This window comes from Lithobates pipiens, unplaced genomic scaffold (assembly GCF_037356315.1).
Source record: "Lithobates pipiens isolate NorthernLeopardFrog02 unplaced genomic scaffold, aLitPip1_a1.2 Scaffold_10, whole genome shotgun sequence".
Classification (NCBI taxonomy): Eukaryota; Metazoa; Chordata; class Amphibia; order Anura; family Ranidae; genus Lithobates; species Lithobates pipiens.
In genome coordinates, this window is record NW_027507686.1 from 118,593,303 (window position 1) to 118,617,053 (window position 23,751).

At 43.5% G+C, this 23,751-nt stretch overlaps 1 protein-coding gene across 1 annotated transcript in view; it reads right to left on the reverse strand.

Annotated features, from left to right (window-relative positions):
* PYGM (glycogen phosphorylase, muscle associated) overlaps positions 1 to 23,751 on the reverse strand; it is a 717,259-nt gene that overhangs the window by 561,477 nt on the left and 132,031 nt on the right. Inside the window, 1 exon segment of the mRNA XM_077457746.1 lies at positions 15,075 to 15,153. Within this exon segment, the coding sequence (XP_077313872.1) occupies positions 15,075 to 15,153 (79 nt within the window).

The following is a 23,751-nucleotide window of genomic DNA, read 5'->3' on the forward strand; positions in this document are numbered from 1 at the left end:
AGAGAGTGGACAACCTTGACGTGTCCCTCTCTGTATATTAAATTCATCTGATTTGTACCCTGCATATTTAATGTAGGCTTTGGGATTTTGATATAATGCGGAAATCCATTGTAAAAAGTGTGGACCAAAGCCCCATTTATTAAGGGTGAATTGCATGTAGGACCATGATATAGTGTCGAATGCTTTCTTAATATCTAAAGAAAGAAAACAGGTTGGGATTCGACGTGCCTTAGCGGCATGTGACAGAAGTGCTGCACGTCTGATATTATCGCCAGCCTGTCGGATAGGTATGAAGCCTACTTGGTCACGATGTATGAGGCTACCAATAATCTTATTTAATCTATTGGCTAAAATTTTTGCCAGAATTTTTATGTCTAGATTTAATAAAGAAATAGGACGATAGTTTGACCATATCGTTTCATCCGTATGTGGCTTGGGTATCATGCAAATAATTGCAGACAGCGATTCCCTCCTGAAGGAATGACCCTCCAATAGGGAATTAAAGGTGTTCATCAAAACCGGTGATAGAATATTTGCATACGTTTTGTAGTAGAGAGCAGAAAATCCATCAGGACCAGGCCTTTTGTTTAATTTCAGGTTCTTGATAACTTCAAGCACCTCTTCAATAGACACAGATTCTTCCATCATTTCTAATTGTGTTTTAGATAAAGTTGGGAGGGATATGTGAGAGAAGATATCATTTGCTTTGGATAGGTCTAGCTCATTATCGGATGAGTACAAATCTTTTAATTGTGATTTAAATTTATTTAAGATTTTCAGTGGATTATTTGTGTATACATCTCTGGAGGTCTTAAGACGAATAGGTTTGGTTGAGGTATGGCAGGATTTTAGAACCTTGGCTAAAAGTGTATTTGGTTTGTTTGCATTCATATAGAAGTTATGTTGTGATCTTTTAATGGTTTTGTCTGCACATTCAGTAAGGAATAAATCAAATTCCAATTTGGCTTTATCTAATTCTGCTTTGGAAGAAGGATTGGGGTTACGCTGAAATGCCATATGGCATGAATTAAAATTTGTTTCTAAAGTGCGACAAAGGGTTTTTCGTTCTCTATTGAATATATTGGCTTGTTGTAAACATATGCCACAAATGACAGGTTTGTGTGCTTCCCATATAGTGGCCTGGGAAACATCAGGTGTAGAATTATTTAATAGGTAATCCTTAAGTGCAAGTTCAATATTGTTTTTATATATTGGGTTTTTGATTAAAAAATCTCTCAATAGCCACGTTGAATCTTTTGCTCTTGGAACTAACGAAGACATAGTATTGAATATTGCACTGTGATCCGACCAAGGGAAGGGGATTATTTTTGAAGTTAGGATTTCTGGCACCATACCTGTGGATATAAATATATGGTCGATTCTTGAGAATGAACGATGTGGGTGTGAGTAATGTGTAAATTGTCTCCTGGTAGGATTCAATTCACGCCAGGAGTCTAACAGATTGTATTTCGTGATGAGTTTTGAGAAAGAATGTTTATCAGTTCTTTGGAGCTGTGGAATTGGTGATTTATCCAGGAATGGGAAGATAGTCTGGTTGGAGTCGCCACATAGGATTACAGTACCTATTTTGTGGTAGTCAATGGTATGTAATAGATGGGAGAAAAAAGCATTAGGCTGTTTATTAGGGATGTAATATGACACAATGGTGATTGCGGTATCCAGTAAATGACCTTTAAGGATCAAATATCGGCCTTCAGGATCCTTGATTTCTTTCAATAGTGAAAATGGGGTGTTTCGATGGAATGCTATATGCACACCACGTTGTTTTGTGGAGGCGGAGGCTGTTAAAACTTGTGGATAAGATTTACTAAAGAATTTGGGGGTGGATTGTGTAGTAAAATGGGTCTCTTGCAGACATACAAAATGTGCTTTTTTAGATGTAAAGGTACGAAAGGCTTTAGTTCGTTTTTGCGGAATGTTGAATCCCTGAACATTCAGGGAAAGTATGTTCAGTGGAGCCATATTTTTGGAGGAGATATAGATATGGTAATGTATGAATAAGGAAAATGAGAAGAAATTTTTGATACTGGAGTGTAAGAGGAAGGGGAGGAAAGAGGGTAAAAATAAAAAAATCGAAGAAATAAAATATGACAAATATATATCATAAAGATATAGTACAACAAATGTACATTCCTAACATATCCGTTGGGGGGAGAAAAAATCTCCCTCCAAGGGTGCATGAGTCACAGTCAACTGCCTGCGGAAACGACAAGCAGTTGAGAGTGACAGGGGGAGCGCAAGGATCATCCCTGTGGAACACGAAGAGCCAACCAAATAAATTGTAATCTTTCAACCAATAAGTTTAATTTAATTCAAGAGAGAATGTTCAAGTCAAAAGTGACATTTTGGAAATTTGGATAAAATGCCAACAATGACTACGAGTCAAAAAATATATAAAAGGCCAACCTCAAAAAAAAAAAGAGGCGTCCTATATGAATTTATCATTACTGAATCTGAGAAATAGCAATATATGTGTAATAAGGCAATACACACTAAAACAGTTAATCGTTTGAGGAGAAAATAAATAAATAAATAAAAAATAAAATAAATACATATATATATATATACACATACATACATACATATATACATACACACACATACATACCCATATATACACATACATACACACAGTCATACATATATAAACACACATACATACGCACATACACATAAATAAAAATAAATAAGCAAATAAATATATTCACGATAAGTATGTAAAGAAATACTCTAAGCCCACGTACACACGGTCAGAGATATTGCCAACCAAATAGTCGGATTTTGCCCGTCGGATTTAGTCCGACAGATTGTGTCCGAAACTGTTGCATACACACGGTCGGGCCAAGTTGGCGAAAAATCCGATCTTTCAGAACATGATGACGTAATTTAGTTACGATGGGACTACATTCAGGCCAGTAGCCAATAGCTTTGATGTAGGAATTTGATCTGAGCATGCGTGGCACTTGGTCCGATGAAAATGCTCTACACATGATCGGATTAGGTCTATCCGGCCCAGTTGGTCGGGAAATATTTCCAACATGTTGGAAAATTGGGTCGGACGGAGATTCGGACGGAATCAGTCCGATGCATACCACACACAGTCAGATTATCTGACGACACGGTCCGATAAGACTCATTCCGACAGATTCTCCGACCGCGTGTACAAGGGCTTAGATAACAAAGGGAGTAGGTTGGATTTGTTGTTTAAAGAAGGTTAAGTTGAATATCTACAGTATCCTAAACAATTATGCTGTGATATTATTAGAATTGCGAGGGAATTGACAGAAGACAGTGGTGATATTGAGTCTGTTGACCTGTCTCAATGAAGGGGAAAAAAAAGGGATGTAATCTTGTCGTATTGCATATTTCAATCCATAGAATCAACTGGATCTAGAATAGGGGATTGAATGCGGCTTCTCTTATGAGGTCTATGATTTTCGTTAGTTCCGGCGGTAGAAGAAGAGTTCCCAGGAAATAATGATGTTTTTTGGCTTGATTCGGCATAGTCTCTTTTGGTATATATCAGACCTAGATTCTGTAGAGTAGTTTGCAATTCTTTGGCAGTGCGACGTGTGCTTGTGGCCTTGGTAGGTGAAATGTACCGAAAAAGGGAAGCCCCATTGATAGATTATAGTATTGCGTTGTAAAATTTGGAGGAGAGGCTTCAATGCTCGTCTTTTATTGATTGTTAGTTGCGATAGATCTGCAAATAGCTGGTAGTTGTGCCCTTGGAAAATTAAGGATTTTTTAATTCTTGCTGTATTTAGTATTAGTTCCTTAGTGCGGTAAAAATTGAATTTTACGATAATATCGCGTGGCGGACCATCCGGTTTTTTGGGAGTTAGGGCTCTGTGGACCCTGTCCATCTCAAAGCGTTCTGCCGGAATAGTTGGCTGTAGTTCTTGAAAAAGGGCAAGCATAGCCGTCTGTAGGTCTGTCACAGATTCAGGTATTCCTCTAATATGTAAATTCGATCGTCTCGCACGATTTTCAAAATCTTCTAATTTATCTTGTAAAATTGTATTTTCTTCTTTAAAGTGGAGGTCCACCCTAAAGTGGACCTTCCGCTCATCTGAACCCTCCCCCCCTCCGGCGCCACAATTGGCACCTTTCAGGGGGGAGGGGGGTACAGATACCTGTACAGTACAGGTATCTGCACCCACTTCCGGGATAGCTCTCTGCGGAAAGGGGCGTATATTACGCCCCTTTCCGCAAGTCTCGCCCCTTTCCGCAAGTGCCCCGCTGCCTGCTGGGAAAACACACAGATCCCAGAGGCAGCGGGGACCGTCCTTATTGCGCAGCGCGGCTCGCGCATGCGCAGTAGGGAACCGGGAAATGAAGCCGAAAGGCTCCATTTCCTGATTCCCATACCCAAGATGGCGGCGGCAGCACCCGAGAAACGATCTACAGATCGGCTTCGGGTGCCGACATCGCGGGCGCGCTGGACAGGTAAGTGTCACTATTTTAAAAGTCAGCAGCTGCAGTATTTGTAGCTGCTGGCTTTTAAAAAAAAAAAAAAACGCGGAGTCCCGGCGGACTCCCGCTTTAAGGCTGTTAATTTCCGAGGAGAAATTTGATGTATGATTTTCCAAATCATCTACTCTGATTTCTAGAGCTGAAGTACGTTGACCCAAATCTCTAATCTCTTTAGTAAGGCTTGTAGTAATATGGTCTGCAGCAGTTTTTAATGCATTGTGAAGCAGTTCTTCTATTTGTTGTAATGTTACAGGAGGTGACATTTCATTTTGTGTAGGAATATCCAGTATTTTTATTTCAGGAGTGATAGTTCCTGAGGGGGAATTAGAGAGACTGTGTGCCTTTAATGAAGCAACCTCACTATACAATGGAGTAGGAGGAGCTGGCTGCATTGTAGCTTTAGTGCGAGCTGCCTTAGAGGAGGACGGTTTCAACGGCGCTCTGCTGTGTCCGTGAGGTGGCACTTGTGCCGTTTTTCAGCTTCATATATGAACTACAAGCCCCCAAAATGTCTCAAACGAGACCTAAGGTACGTCAGCGAACTTTATATAATGTTTAAATGCGGAGGAGAATGTTACCTCCGCTGTTATCAGGCTCTGAAGTCACGCTGGAATCGGAGCTCTAAGCCGGCATGCGCCCCTCTATGGTAAGTATTTGATAGGAAATTTTCCGTTATTACATATACAGTATATTACAAACATTACAGGTATTATTTGTTACTCTTGAACAAATGTTGACATACTCATAAGCCATTTTTTTTTTTTTTATTATAAATCAGCCCCTATGACTAATTTGCATTGTCCTTACACATTTTTAAGGGCGTTTAGGATTTTTATTTGCTTTAATGGTTTAATAAAAAAAGCTGACATACATACACTCACCTACCTGACCTACATACACTGACACACACTGATCTATCTGACACACACTGACTTACACTGACCTACCTGACCTACACTGACCTACCCGACTTACACTGACCTACCTGACACACACACCTACCTGACATACATACACTGATTACACTGACCTATCTGACATACATACACTGATGTACCTGACACACACTGACCTACCTGACATACATACACTGACCTACCTGACCTACACTGATCTACCTGACACACACTGACCTACCTGACTGACATACACTGACCTACCTGACCCAACCTGACACACATTGACCTACCTAACACACACTGACCTACCTGACATACATATACTGACCTACCCGACCTACACTGATATACCTGACACACACTGACCTACCTGACATACATACACTGACCTACACACACTGACCTACCTGACACACACACACATCTACCTGATCTACATACACTGACCTACCTGACATACACACACTGACCTACACTGACACACAATGACCTACCTGGCATACATGCACTGATCTACATACACTGACCTACCTGACACACACTGACCTACACTGACTGACACACACTGACCTACCTGACATACATACACTGACCTACCTGACCCACACTGACCTACAATAACCTACCTGACCCACACTGACCTACCTGAAACACACTTACCTACCTGACCTACACTGACACACACATACCTGAAATACATGCACTGACCTACCTGACACACACTGACCTACATACACTGACCTACCTGACACACACACCTACCTGACATACATAAATTGACCTACCTGACATACATACACTGAACTACCTGACCCACACTGACATACACTGACTTACCTGACACACACTGACATACACTGACCTACCTGACACACATGCACTGACCTACCTGACGCACATTCACTGACCTACCTGACACACACTGAAACTGACCTACCTGACATACATACACTGACCTACCCGACACACACACACCTACCTGACATACATACACTGACCTACACGACACACATTGACCTACCTGACACACACACACCTACCTGACATACATACACTGACCTACCTGACCCACCTGACATACATACACTGAACTACCTGACATACATACACTGACCTACCTGACCCACCTGACATACATACACTGACCTACCTGACATGCATACACTGACTTACTTGACACACACACACCTACCTGACATACATACACTGACCTATCTGACATACATACACTGACCTACCTGACACACACTGATCTACCTGACATACATACACTGATCTACCTGACATACATACACTGACCTACCTGACACACACTGACTGACATACACTGACCTACCTGACACAACCTGACACACATTGACCTACTTGACACACATTGACCTACCTGACATACATATACTGACCTACCCAACCTACACTGATCTACCTGACACACACTGACCTACCTGACATAAATACACTGACCTACACACACTGACCTACCTGACACACACACACCTACCTGACATACATGCACTGACCTACCTGACACAAACTGACTTACGCTGACCTACATACACTGACCTACCTGACCCAACATGACACACACTGACTGACATACACTGACCTACCTGACCCAACATGGCACACATTGACCTACCTGACATACATATACTGACCTACCCGACCTACACTGATCTACCTGACACACACTGACCTACCTGACATACATACACTGACCTACACACACTGACCTACCTGACACACACACACCTACCTGACATACATGCACTGACCTACCTGACACAAACTGACTTACGCTGACCTACATACACTGACCTACCTGACATACACACACTGACCTACACTGACACACACTGACCCACCTGGCATACATGCACTGATCTACACACACTGACCTACCTGACACCGACACACACCTACCTGACATACATACACTGACCTACCCTCACTGACACACACTGACCTACCTGACATACATACACTGACCTACCTGACCCACACTGACCTACAATAACCTACCTGACCCACACTGACCTACCTGAAACACACTTACCTAACTAAGTGTTCCTTATCTGCTTAACCCTCACATAAATCTACCGCTGAGGCAACCTAACAACCCCCCCCCCCCCATGCTGAGTATCGCTGAGCGTCCATTTGAGGAGATCAACACGGCGCAATAGGCAGGAGACGTCAGGTCTTTGGGGCCACAAGAATAGGACCTCGAGGGATAAGGATTACCAGGAACCCTGAGGATACATATGTCAAATGCTGTTACCTTACAGCTGTAAGGTAAGGGGACATACATACCCTGAGCACACAGGACCACGTGGGATATAGTCACCATCACCAACACAATCACCGATTGCATCGTTATCTCATAGTGCACAAAAAAATCGAATACCAGCACCATATACGTTTCTGTTGCATGCGATTTTGGATATAATCGCCACCAGTTGTTGCACATCTTGAATGGACACTAACCTGATATATGTGATTGTGCAACCCCTTTAACTATATTAATTGGTTGATATAGTTTTAAATCACTGTGCACATTTACTGCGATTTTATTTTATTTATTTTTTTAAGAGATCTTATCTCTTTGTGGTTTTTTACACGTTCTTATTCTTTGTTTTATGTCGCACGTTTATATATGTTCACCGCACCCACACGATTTAGCATATGGTATAAAGACATTTATACGCATTTATCTACAATAATTCTTGGCACTGGCACTGTATGCGATTTCTTAGTCACTATTAAGTTCTTTTTACATAATCCTGATTTTTAGTGACTTTTTGTATGTATATTGGTTTTTATTTTATGGTGTAGTAGACATTTCTATAGTTTTATTCACCGTTCAGCACTGGCACTGTTTATGCGATTTTCTGTTAATCGCATTAAGAATCACTATTTTATTTCGTTGATTATTTATGTATTATGATATTCACATTGTGATGTAGAGGATACTCACACAGATTTATTCACACTTTAGCATCATTTTTTTTTTTATGTCATTTTGCCAATTCTGGCCTCCTATATATCACCCTTTCTAGTCTGGGTGACAGCACACCTATTCTTTTAATTACTGTGATGCGGACATAATCTATTACATTTTCAGGTTAATATCTACCTATCCAGTACTGCGCAACACTACTTTCCATATATTTTTTCACACTTACCTACCTGACCTACACTGACACACACACACACACACACATGCCTATCTACCTGAAATACATGCACTGACCTACCTGACACACACTGACCTACATACACTGACCTACCTGACACACACTGACCTACATACACTGACCTACCTGACACACACACACACACCTACCTGACATACATACACTGACCTACCTGACATACATACACTGAACTACCTGACCCACACTGACATACACTGACTTACCTGACACACATGCACTGACCTACCTGACACACTGACCTACCTGACACACATGCACTGACCTACCCGACACACTGACCTACCTGACACACACTGACCTACCTGACACACATACACTGACCTACATACACTGACCTACCTGACACACACACACCTACCTGACATACATACACTGACCTACCTGACTCACACTGACCTACCTGACATACATACACTGACCTACCTGACATACATACATACACTGACTTATCTGACACACACACACTGACCTACCTGACATACATACACTGACCTTCCTGACCCACCTGACATACATACACTGACCTACCTGACATACACACACTGACTTACCTGACACACACACACTGACCTACCTCATACACACTGACCAACCGGACATACATACACTGACCTACCTGACACACACTGACCTACGTACCCTGACACACACTGACCTACACACACTGACACACACTGACCTATCTGACATACATACACTGACCTACCCGACATACATACACTGACCTACCCGACATACATACACTGACCTACATACATGGACCTACCTGACCCACACTGACCTACCTGACATCCATACACTGACCTACCTGACCTACACTGACCTACCTGACACACACTGACCTACACTGACCTACCTGACATGCATACACTGACCTACCTGACCCACACTGACCTACCTGACATCCATACACTGACCTACCTGACCTACACTGACCTACCTGACCTACACTGACCTACCTGACACACACTGACCTACACTGACCTACCTGACATGCATACACTGACCTACCTGACACACACTGACCTACACTGACATACATACAATGACCTACCTGACCCACACTGACCTACCTGACATACAATGACCTACCCGACACACGCTGACCTGACTGACACACACTGACATACACTGACCTACCTGACACACATACACTAACCTGGTACCTGACATACACACACTGACTGACAGGGCAGGACTTAGGATGGTGGGGGCCCCTGGGCTTGAGACACTTTCGGGCCCTACCTTCTATAGATTAGCGTATTTATCAGCGTATAAGAAGTTTAGGAGGGAATTTTAAGTAAAACAACTTTTAGGAGGGAAGTTTAAGAAAAAAACTTACATTTAAATGCCCATCAATGCAGTCTTATCATTGTCAATCTGCAGCCTTGCCCATCCATCTGCAGCCTTGTCCAGTGTCATTGCAGCCTTGTCAGTATAGCCTTTGTGTAGCCTTGCCCCAGTGCCATTTGCAGCCTTGTCATTGCAGTCTTGAAGTTTAAAAATGGCAGTGTAATGACATTTTCGGCGATTCATCGCAGTTTGCTAGTGACGTTTTGTCGCTGCCGTCTTGCTATACTCCACATGCATCCACAGTAAGGATACACTAAGAAGATGGAAAGCGGACATGTTGTTACACCCACCGGAGTTTTGTATTTTACACGTATTTATAACAGTAAAGTCAGTATATATATATATATATAGTGAAATACAGGACTTACAACTCCATCTGACTACTTAGGTCTTAAATTTTAAAAGCAGCGGCATCCCTGCTCATCTCACAGCTTTGCTAATCTGACAGAAGTTTGCTGCTTTTAAAATTCAACATCTAAGCAGTCAAACAGAGTTGTAAGTCCTGTATTTCACTCCAGAAACTCACTTTACTGTTACGTCTAAAATGCAAAAGTCCAGTGAGTGTAACAACATGTCCACTTTCCCTCTTCTTAGTGTATCCTTAATGTGGACGAGTGTGGGGTGTAGCAAGAATATGTCGTTACAGCGGTTCTCGGGTCCTCTCGCAGTCCCGAGTGAAGCCGAGAGTAGCTGAGTGTACTCGGCTTGGCTCACAGTCACGCCCAGTCCCTGGTTATGTCCATCATAGGACGGGACTGGGCGTGACTGTGAGCGGAGCGGAGCCGAGTACACTCGGCTATGTATCTCGGTGGGGGCCCCTATTGGACGGGGCCCATGGGCTTGAGCCCAGTCAAGCCCAATGGTAAATCCAGCCCTGCTGACTGACCTACCTGACCAGGAGGAGACAGACTTCATGTGTCCAGGTCCTGCAGCAGCAGCTCGGCCGTGGTGCTGGTGTGAGAGGCAGCCAGAGGAGAGCCGCCCGCCAGAGCGGGGATTGATGTGGCACGGCGGCCGCCTTCTTCCTGTTCCAGTCATAGCGAGCTGGGAGAGGACTGAGATTGGAGGAGTGCAGGCTCTGGGAGGCACTGGGGATGCTGCTCAGGGTGGCGGTGCCTTCTCTCTCTCTTCCTCCCTCCTGGGCTCTTCCCGACTGCCCAGGAATCTCCCTCCCTGCTGCTCTGCACTCCACGCCGCCACCGAACGCTCTAGTCCAGAAGTTACAGCCCAGGCCTCATGAGCGCGGAGGAGGAGGAGGAAGTGCAATCCTCCTCCTCTTTGAATGCAGGGCAGTGTGAGCACAGTGGGCAGTGACGTCACTGGTTGCTATAGCAACCAGTGACCAAGAGTACAGTTCAGGTGGAGGCAGGGGTGGAGCTGGAGCCAGTGCTACCACAGCTCAGTCCGCCCCTGTCCCCTGCATTCTGGACCTGGGACAAGAGACTCTGGACTATTGGCCCCAGACTCGGGGCTGTAGCCCCAATAGCCACCCCCTAACGATGCCTCTGGTGCGAATCAAGGGTCACATGAGAGGCCTACGGCAGAGTGAGTTCTTCTGGGCTACACTAGGCACTTTGGTTAGTGTCACCACACTACACACAAGTTACCTTTACTTGAACAAGAGACTGAATTCCGATAAACTCTCCCAATGTATTAAACATCCTCATGGTTACTTGCATATTTAGGAGGGACGCGCAGAGCCCTTGCCCTCTCCGCTTGTCCAGCATATCACTGCTACCACCAGTAACCTCAGACCAGGCAGAGGCAAAGTTTCACAAGCTTAATTTAATTTACGTGATGATATGTACTAATATCACAGTACAGAACATATTACAGCACACACATTCAAGAGTGACATTTCCAGCAGACTAGTTAAAAAAACACCTGAACATATTCAAAAGATACGGGGGTTTGGTCACATTATATGGTTATAATATTATATAACCATATAGTGTGACCAAGCCCCCATATTTTTTGAATATGTTCAGGTGTTTTTAACTAGCCTGCTGGAAATGTAATTCTTGAATGTGTGTGCTGTAATATGTTCTGTACTGTTTGTTGGTCTTATAGCAGCACCATCTTGAATTTAAACGCATTATGGTGTGCCCCCAAATATGTTTTTTGTATAATGTACTAGTATCAGTCTGAAAAAAGTGCAGTAATTTCCCTAACATCTCTAGTCCCTAACTTAGGTTTGTGGCTGCTCCAGCATACCTGTAAAGGAAAGAGTCCATCACTAAGTCCATAGTTGTTGTATTCAAGAGGGACTACATGCCTCAGCGATCCTCCTGGGCAGTGGGAACTCTGACTTTGGCACATTACTAGCTTTTCAGACTCCAGCAGAAAAGCATCACAAAACCCTCTGGTATTTCCTAAATTTTCCCCCCTTGGGCTCCAACCCCCCGTTCTTTTGATAACACAAGGAACCAGTGGATTGGACCCAGTGAAGCCCACCAATAAAAGACCAGGAACACCAATAACTCCAAACTTCCCAGCTGGGGCAGCATTAACTATTACCTGCCTACAGGTATATAAAGAAGCTCTTCATACACACTATCAGGTTTTTTTTGTGTGTAATCCTGTGAGTTGCACAACAAAAAAAAAACCTGACAATTCCGGATGGAGTAGCTGTACTAACCATGCAAGATTAGTCCAGTGATCTCCCCCGCTCAGCTCATGTGTTCTGACAGGGGGATGGCCCCCCGCAAGAACACTCCGATTAGCGCTTTCTGAGAGTGCTGATCGGGAGTCGGTCGGCTGCTGGTTTTCCAGCATGCATGTCCGACAGACCGACATACATTTTTTTGAACCGACCGTTGTCTCCTGTGTGTGTGGGGCTTTGGACTTTGGAGCTTGTGAGGAAGTCTACAGACAAAACCTGAATGCGCAGGGAAGGTCTGAACCACCATCTCTTACCACATTGTTTCACACTATTGTTTTTTTTTATTGTTTCCCACTCAATACGCAGAGAGCAGGTGGGTTTTGGATGGATTCTGTGGCATTGCTGTTTTTTTTTCAAATACACAGATAGTATTGTATTGTACTTTATAAATTTGAGTTCCCATTTCTTTTAATTCTCACAAATGTGTGTCAGCAGTATTTCAGTATTGTTAGACTCTTCTTTCTCTTTCTATGCGTTCTATTTGTTTGTTATTTAAACTGTGCATGACTCCCTAAAGTTCAATTAACTTTGGAGCCACATGTTCTGAATGTAGATGTACATTGTACTTGAAAATATCCATGTGAATATACTTGAACTCATTTTGATCCTCCTATTATAAAGAGTCAAAATAGAGAGTGAGCTGTGTATTTCAAAAGGCGATTGGCATTGAATGGGGTTTACATTCTTTCTTATCTTTTGAAACAAATGAATTAATTTCTAATATACTGTATGTGACGTGCCTATATATTTATGTTAAAACACAAGAATTGAACTCTTGAAGTGTAATTCCTGCCTAACACTATTTTTAAAAATGTTCCCTCCCCCTTCTTGCTACCTATGCTGCCTAACCTGCATACAAAACATGTATATACTTAATTTTTATATTTTTAGTCTCCGCTTTGGTCCAGTCACATGATCCACAGCTCTGGCTCGCCTGTGTCAGTGAGCCAATGCTGCAGTGGAGAGGACAACTGGGAAATGAGAGGCTATGAATTACTTCATGGCTTCTAGAATTCCCAGTCATTGTGGAGTGCACCCATCCTAGGTAAGTATACACGATTTCCTCTCACTTCTTTTTGTGACTTTGAGGCAGGATGTGAAGGGAAATTTCACCAATGGGAAACCATGGCAAAAAAAAAACTGACAGGGGACCTAGGACACAACATCATCAAGTATGCTTGGAGGAATTAAGATTAGACTGAACTGTTTGCTGACTAGAAGCCTATTTAGCAGTTAGGCTTGTGCAATTCATTTCGTAACGAATCGAAATTCAGCCGAATTTTGTATCTTTCAGACATTCGGATGCATCCGAATGTCCGAATAAAAAAATAACGAATAACAACGAATACGAAAGAAATATAACAAATGAATTCAAATGAATTCGACATGATCCGGTAATTCTTTAAAGATCTAATGAAACAAAAGGTCAGCTCAAAGTAAATCTTATAGTCCAATCAGCTAATTAATTTTGTGCTGGAGGTTGGATTACTGGCAAAGTGCATTCCTGAGAACTGAGTTAGATGGGTGTTGTATTGTATTTGAGCCGAAGAGAAGAGACGTTGTCATTGTGTGTGTTAAAAGATTCAATAAACAAACGACTTTCCAAACTACGAAACATTATCACGAATGTCTATACATACTATACATACATAAATAGCGAATTTCAACAAATACAAACGAATTAATTAGACACTCTACGAATAATAACGAATTATCCAAAAATGTATTAACGTAACATATAACAGAATGAAATGATGTATATTACGAATGCCAACGAACTGAAACTAAACAAAATTCTCCATTGTGCACAAGTCTATTAGCAGTACAATTTTGCCTCGTCAATTTTCTTACATGTGAGTGTGCATTTTGCTTTTACCTATAAATTGGGGGTTTTAATTGTATTACCCTATGCAAGTTGTTTTGTTTTTCTTTCTTAACATAAATGTGGGGAGATCTGAGAATACTCATATGTTGTGAGTCTAGAGGTGTGGTCGAGCCCAGGAGGACTTGACCCCATATGTGCTGTTTTGCCAAATTATTATGTATGGTCGTATTTACATAATTGGTTGCCTTGACAGCAGTGATCACGAGAAATGGAATACAGTAGCAATTTGTCTTTGGACACTATATGGGCCCTTTTTAACTTGGTTTTGTGGTGATATTTTTTTTTTCTTGATGTGCATGTAATACTCATTGAATTTAGATTTATTCACGATTGAATATATACAGGTGTATTATTTACTATATTTATGTGTGGTTATATATGTGGATGATTTCACATATGGCTCATAATGTTTTATAACTATTTGTACAATTGGTTATTTTTGATCATCCCTATAGCCATGCCCTTTTATGCTAGCAGCTTATAGATCTTTTAAATAAGTGCAGTGATTTTTGTTTTTTCGAAAAGTAGGAAATGACAGAGAATCACAATGTATGTAGACATACCTGCCAGTCTTCCCAGGCCTCCATTTCCTAGGCCAGCATCCTCTTCGATCTCCTCCAGATCTTCCATGTCCAAACCAAGCTAAAGAGATTCACATATGTTTTAATGCAACATGAAATCATCAGCGATATACATCTCATCATAGTACCTCATGTAGTAGAATTATTTAGAACTAAGAGCTGTATTAACCTCTTTACAACTGAAATATTGTAAAAAAAAATTAAAAAAAAGTGGTGATCATCTATTTCTAGAGCTCCCTTTAAAGTGGATGTAAACCCTCACATATATCCAGTGAACTGAACAGCCTTAGGTGATATACAGGGATGAAACACATTTCCCTACATCTCCACAGCTTTATATACTGTTTAGCAAGTGCACATCATGTTAGGAGTGAAGCCTGAGCATACAGCCAAGACAGCTGATTGGAGGAAAGGCACAGACCCTCTCTCCACATAGGTAGAGACTTTCAGCTCTGTTTGTTGAATCCTCAGGGCTCTGCTAATCTATTTAACCACTTCCCACCCGGCCAATGCACATATATGGCCGGGTGGGAGCTGTCTACTTCTGATAGCACGTTCAGGAACGTCCTTCAGAAGGAGCGGGATCGCGCACGCGCGTGCCCGTGCAGCGGCGCGATCCCGATGTGCTCGTGTCACCCGGACACGGCGCATCTCAGATCGGCAGGAGGGTGATCACTTGTAAACAAACCGGCGTTCCTCCCTCCCCCTCTCTGTACCAATCGGTACAGTGGAGGGGGAAGAGATCGGTGTCAGCAGCGCTGTGGGCTGCATCTGCAGTGCCCACATCGCTGCTCACCGAAATGTAACCCCTCAGTTACCTGCCAATACTCTGCAATACCAGCCAATACTCTGCAACACCGGCCAATACTCTGCAATGCCAGCTAATACTCTGCAATGCCAGCTAATACTCTGCAATACCCACCAATACTCTGCAATACCCGCTAATACTCTGCAATACCAGCCAATACTCTGCAATACTAGCCAATACTCTGCAATACCAGCCAATACTCTGCAATACCAGCCAATACTCTGCAATGCCAGCTAATACTCTGCAATGCCAGCTAATACTCTGCAATACCCACCAATACCCTGCAATACCCGCTAATACTCTGCAATACCAGCCAATACTCTGCAATACCAGCCAATACTCTGCAATACCAGCCAATACTCTGCAATGCCCGCCAATACTCTGCAGTACCCGCCAATACTCTGCAGTACCCGCCAATACTCTGCAATACCAGCCAATACTCTGCAATACCCACCAATACTCTGCAATACCAGCTAATACTCTGCAATACCTGCTAATACTCTGCAATACCCGCTAATACTCTGCAGTACCCTCCAATACTCTGCAGTACCCATCAATACTCTGCAGTACCCGCCAATACTCTGCAGTACAATTCCAGCCAATACTCTGCAATAACCTGCCAATACTCTGCAATACCCTGCCATAAATTGCCATACTCGGAGATACCCAGCCATACTCAGAGATACCCAGCCATACTCGGTGATACCCTGCAATACCCAGCCATAGACATCCCCCCCCTCCCGCGGCCCTCTGGTGCTTCTACCGACTCGATCTGCAGTGCCCACATCGCTGCTCACCGAAATTTAACCCCTCAATTTCCTGCCAATACTCTGCAATACCAGCAAATACTCTGCAATACCAGCCAATACTCTGCAATGCCAGCTAATACTCTGCAATGCCAGCTAATACTCTGCAATGCCAGCTAATACTCTGCAATACCCGCTAATACTCTGCAATACCAGCCAATATATCTGCAATACCAGCCAATACTCTGCAATACCAGCCAATACTCTGCAATGCCCGCCAATACTCTGCAATACCCGCCAATACTCTGCAATACCCGCCAATACTCTGCAATACCAGCTAATACTCTGCAATACCAGCTAATACTCTGCAATACCAGATAATACTCTGCAATACCCGCCAATACTCTGCAATACCCGCCAATACTCTGCAATACCAGCTAATACTCTGCAATACCCGCCAATACTCTGCAATACCAGCCAATACTCTGCAATACCAGCCAATGCTTTGCAATACCCGCTAATACTCTGCAATACCCGCTAATACTCTGCAGTACCCTCCAATACTCTGCAGTACCCACCAATACTCTGCAATACCAGCCAATACTCTGCAATACCCGCCAATACACTGCAATACCCGCCAATACTCTGCAATACCCGCCAATACTCTGCAATACCTGCTAATACTCTGCAATACCCGCTAATACTCTGCAGTACCCTCCAATACTCTGCAGTACCCACCAATACTCTGCAGTACCCGCCAATACTCTGCAGTACAATTCCAGCCAATACTCTGCAATGACCTGCCAATATTCTGCAATACCCTGCCATAAATTGCCATACTCGGAGATACCCAGCCATACTCAGAGATACCCAGCCATACTCGGTGATACCCTGCAATACCCAGCCATAGACATCCCCCCCTCCCGCCGCCCTCCGGTGCTTCTACCGACTCGCCAATACGATCAAAGCCAGAATCTTTTTTTTTATTTTTTTATTTCAGGCTTCCCAGCCTAGAGGTGAGATGTGTGGTCTTATTGACCCCATATCTCACTGTAAAGAGGACCTGTCATGCCATATTCCTATTACAAGGAATGTTTACATTCCTTGTAATAGGAATAAAAGTGATCAAAAAATTAATTTTTGGGGGAAAAAATGTCAAACTAAAATAAATAAAGTAAAATGAACAATAAGAATTTTTTTTTTTAAAGCGACCCTGTCCCCATGTGCTCGCATGCAGAAGCAAAAGCATATGTAAGTCCCGCCCACATATGAAAACAGTGTTCAAACCACACATGTGAGGTATCGCTGCGAACGTAAGAGCGAGAGCAATAATTCTAGCCCTAGACCTCCTCTGTAACTCAAAACATGCAACCAGTTAAAAAAAATGTAAAGCGTTGCCTATGGGGATTTTTAAGTAGCGACGTTTGGCGCCATTCCACGAGCGTGTGCAATTTTGAAGAGTGACATGTTAGGTATCTATTTACTCGGCATAACTTCATCTTTCACATTATGCAAAAATTGGGCTAACTTTACTGTGTTTTCTTTTTTTTTAAGCACCAAATTGTTTTTTTTTTCTAAAAAAAGCATTCGAAAAATTGCTGCGCAAATACCGTGCGAGATAAAAAATTGCAATGACCACCATTGTATTCTCTAGGGTGTTTGCTAAAAAAACATATATAATGTTTTGGGATTCTATGTAATTTTCTAGCAAATTAATTATGATTTTTACATGTTAGGAGAGAAATGTCAGAATTGTCCTGGGTGCTCCAGAACGCCTGATGGTGCTCCCTGCATGTTGGGCCTCTGTATGTGGGCACACTGTGTAAAAGTCTCACACATGTGGTATCGCCGTACTCGGGAGTAATAGCAGAATGTGTTTTGGGGTGTAATTTGTGGTATGCATATGCTGTGTGTGAGAAATAAACTGATAATATGACAATTTTGTGGAAAAAAAAAAGTAAACAAATCTTGATTTTGCAAAGAATTGTGGGAAAAAATTACAACTTCAAAATACTCATCATGCCTCTTACTAAATACCTTGGAATGTCTTATTTTCAAAAAGGGGTCATTTGGGGGGTATTTGTACTTTTCTGGCATGTTAGGGTCTCAAGAATTGAAATAGGCCGTCAGTACTTCAGGTGTGATCAATTTTATAGCTTGTGGACTCTATAACTTTCAAATAATATCCACCAATTTGTACTTATTTTTACCAAAGATATGTAGTAGTATAAATTTTGGCCAAAATTTATGAAGAAAGATTACTAATCTGCTAAATTTTACAACAGAAACGAAGAAAAATTAATTTTTTTACAGAATTTTTGGTCTTTTTTCTTTTATAGCACAAAAAATAAAAAACCGAGCGGTGATTAAATACCACCAAAAGAAAGCTCTATTTGTTTGGAAGAAAGGACAAAAATTTCATATAGGTCCAGTGTTGCATGACTGAGTAATTGTCATTCAAAATGTGAGAGCACCGAAAGCTGAAAATTGGTCTGGTTATTAAGGGTGTTTAAGTGCCCAGTGGTCAAGTGGTTAAGCACCCCCACACAGCACCCCCAAAATTCACATACCAGTTCTTGCATGTGTCACAGTGTTTTTTAAAATGTTATTCTACCTGTAAATCCTGTACTGATGCCAGGAAGCTTGGGACTCTTTTTCCTGTTGAGGTATACAATGGCTCCTTCTGCATAAGCCAATGATCTTTAGCTATACCTGGCAGGCAGTTTTCAGAGGTGGATTGATATACAGCGTCTTTTCTGCCTTCTCAGCCAATAGGAAAGTGCTGAACCCTCCCCATTCTCCAGCCCACCTTCTTTGAGTTGTGAGATGCACAGATGAGAGGACATATCGGCAACTAGATTTGAGGGAGATGATAGAGCACAGCTTAGCCCAGGCCACTACAGGTGATGGAATAGAACAGAGAGACTCTCCAGCTCCTGGCTGCAGTGAGTTTTCCCTACACTTGGTCTAAAGAGAGAAAGGAACCGCTTTTGTCAGCATGAAAAGCACAGGCTAATTTCAGAAGTATGGGACAATGGAAGTTAATAGGGCAGCTCCAGTGAACAAGACCATCCAGGCTTTATTCTGACACCAGCAAGGCTTTTGGTAAAGCTCCTCCATGGAGCAGACAGAGCATATACATCCTGCATTACTTTCTGCCAGCATAAGGCTCATGGCTCTTACAGAGTTTCTGACAGGTAGAAAAGAATGCTGGATATCTGTGTGTTATGTCTGTCCATCTATCTATCTGCTTCCCTTATCTTTGACATAAACATCACTAATGTCACAATACAAGATAAATAGATTGAAAAAAGGATTTAGCCTCTGGTGTTTTTCTAAGGCCTCTTGCACACTGCAGCTTGAAAAAGCTCAGTACAACTTTTTTTTTTTTACTGAGCTAAAATACAGCGTACCAATTGCAATGTGCCTATGCACACAGGTGGATAAACAAGCACCGTGTAATGATCAGTAAAAAAAAATAATAAGAAAAATAGCATTTTTGGCAAGTAATTTACGCCTCATGCATGCAAATATGCGTAAAGCCGCGTACACACGTAGCCGTTTGTCCGACGTACTTAGTCTGGCGGACTTCCCGCCAGACTGTCCGTTGAACTTTCCGAACGGGCTACTTGCCCACACACGGCACTTTTTCAGCGGACTAATATGGCGTACTAAGTCCGCAGTACTATCCGCCCTACTTTTGAAATGAACGGACTCGCCCACACACGCGGAGGAAAGTCCGCTCATTTAGAGCGCGTCTCCAGGTAGGTGGGGCCCGCGAAGGTAGACACCGCTGGCCCCGCCGCCTGGTATGGACTTAAAGGGAACCCCAACGTCGAAAAAAAACGACGTGGGGGTCCCCCCAAAGTCCACAACAGACCCTTGTCCGAGCACGCTACCCGGCCGGCCAGGAAAGGAGGGGTGAGCGAACGCCCCCCCCCTCCTGAGCTGTACCAGAGGGGGACAAGACCCCCGAAGTCGGAAGAAGAAGCCGCGGCGATGAAGAAGGATGCCGGGCTCCTCCGCTAGTAAAAGAGCTACAAGAAGATAGCGGAGGAGTCCGGCGAGAAGACCCCCGAAGACGGAAGACCCCCGGAGCTGTGCAATAAATTATTTTATCTTGTGTGTTGTGTTTTTTTTTGTACTTTATTTGACAGGTGAATGGGTAGGGGTACATTGTACCCCATACTCATTCACATAGGGTGGGGGGCTGGTATCCAGGGGCCCCCTTATTAAAGGGGGCTCCCGGATTCCGATAAGCCCCCCGCCCGCAGACCCCGACAACCAACGGCCAGGGTTGTCGGGAAGAGGCCCTTGTCCTCATCAACATGGGGACAAGGCGCTTTGGGGTGGGGGGGCCGCGCGGCCCCCCCTTCCCCAAGGCACCCCCATGTTGAGGGCACACGGCCTGGTACAGCTCAGGAGGGGGGGGGGCACTCACTCGCCCCTCCTTTCCTGGCCGGCCGGGTAGCGTGCTCGGACAAGGGTCTGTTGTGGACTTTGGGGGGACCCCCACGCCGATTTTTTCGGCGTTGGGGTTCCCCTTTAAGTCCATACCAGGTGGCGGGGCCAGCGGCGTCTCCTTTGCGGGCCCCGCCTACTTGCAGACCCACTCGAAATGAGCGGACTTTTCTCTGGGCGGGAAAAGTCTGCTCATTTCAAAAGTACGACGGACTGGCATACACACGGAATGTCCGCCGAAATGCGAGTCCGGCGGGAAGATTGGAGTGCAAAACTTCTTTCTAAGTCCGCCGTACTTTCGGGTCAAAAAATATGCCGGAGGCTACACACGGGGGGATTGTCTGGCGGACTTGAGTTTGCCGGACTTTTCCACCCGCTTGTTTGATCGTGTGTACGCGGCATAAGTGTGCACAAACATGCACAAATGTCAATTTGCATACTGTGCAGAACGAGAACGCGAGCATAAAATTCAGCGAAGATACGAGAACATATATATATGCAAAATGTGCTTAAATACATGCTAATACATCCAAAAAAAATGCCTGAAATTATGTCTGCAAAATTAGATGCTCAAACAGGAGTATCATGTGCAAGATGCCTTACGCTGGTTCCCACTCTTTAGAAACAAGCAAGGTCTCTTGCAGACAGGTGCAGCCTCCTCTTTCAGGTCACACCCCTTCCTCAAACATGCTGCTCTATATGAGAAACCCCAAATCCCTCCCAGATAGTTTCTGATTCAAGCCAAGAGTGGAGCACACCCAATATGGCCATAACATCCAATGATTATTAATTTTCAAATATGGCAGGATATAACCTGTCGTTTTCAAATCTGTGTTTTTAAAATGATTATGAGTGCCATTATTATCCATAAATAATTCATGTCTTTTCATATATAACTTAATAGTTAATTGTAATGTTAATTTGTATTTTTAGTTTTAATAATTTAATTGCATAAATACTTGTCACCCATTCTTTTTACTGTCCATATTGGGTGTGCTCCACTCCTGGCCTGATTCCTTTAAGAAACTATCTGGGAAGGATTTTGGGTTCCTCATATAGAGCAGCATGTTTGAGGAAGGGGTGTGACCTGAAAGAGGAGGCTGCATCCTGGGAGAATGTACAGTTACACTGCTCTGTTCCTCTCTGTCTTCCTTTTGCCTCTTGGATTGACATCATGCGGCGCTGGCTGGACACCAGCCCGGATCACCATCGCATTGGGTACAGTCCACCAGTCAGACCCGGGAGAGGAGGCACACGTGTAATTAAGATCACCCAGGCTGATCACAAATCTACCATTTTGAGTGCAACTTTTGTCATTTTTATTACTTTTCTGTACGTAGCATCCTCATGAACACTGCACTCGGTACATAGCATCTTCCTGAACCCTGCAAGTAGCATTCTCCTGAACGCTGAATGTATAATCCTCTTGAACCCTGCATGTAGCATCCTCTTGCACTCTGAATGTAGTACCAGCATACAGGGGCGCATTGACCACCAGCATAGGAGCACACTGACCACTAGCATATAGGGGCACACTGAGCACCAATATGCAAGGCCATTGGTTACTTATGTAGCAAAGTCTTTAACCTCTTCCAGCCTAATGGGGACCTTCAAGGCCAAATACAGCTGACATCCTTCCTTATGGCAGGGGGGCACATTTGCAACTGGGGCTCTTTCTCAAAGTGGGGCTATTTCTATAAGTGGGAGAACTTCTGACATCTGAATGTCTCATCTGAAAATCTCTTCTATCATTCCACAGTTATATGCCACTGAAACATCTCCACCCAAAAACTGAAACACTGCTATCTGCTTTTGCTTATGTGTATTTTATAATTGCTGGTATGTTATGTTTGCTTAACCATCTGTAGACCTGTCCACATTACAATGTTTTATTATCTCCCTTGCCAACTGTCAACTTTAGTGCCCTCTTGCTAGTCTATTTCTGAAGTAAGAATTTTGCCCTGTTAACTAGCCAACCTTTATTACCTCCTGATTGAACATTTAAATGCACCCATTCCTCATCCCTATCAGTATAAATATAAGCTTCTTTTGGGGAAAGCATTTGCAACTGGGGCTCTTTCTCAAAGTGGGGCTATTTCTATAAGTGGGAGCACTTCTACTTCTGCACTTCAGCGAATGCACAAAGCAAATGAACACAAGAAAATACTTTGAAAAACACCACACATACATCATATGACCTAGTTTACCCCTTTGGCTCTTTCTCCTTGTAACATGCACTCTCTACCACTCCTTTTGACAGCTCTGACCTCTATCCTTGAAGGGGTTGTAAAGGTAATATTTTTTTCACCTTAATGCATTCTATGCATTAAGGTGAAAAAACATCTCACAGTGCCAGTGCCCCCAGCCCCCCCCCCCCCATTTTCCTTACCTGACCCCTCGAAAGTCCCGTGCTCGCCCCTACATCCTCTTCGTCGCTCAGCCTGGCCGCTGAGTGGCTGGAGTGGATGGATTGAAAGCAGTGCAGCCATTGGCTCACGCTGCTGTCAATCACATCCAATGACACGGCGCGCTGGGGGGCAGGGCCGTGTGATACAGTGAGGGGCCCCCGAGGTGCTTCTCACCATGCAAGGGAGCTCGCATGAACGTGAGAAGTACTTGCGGGAGGAAGCAGAGACAGCCGACG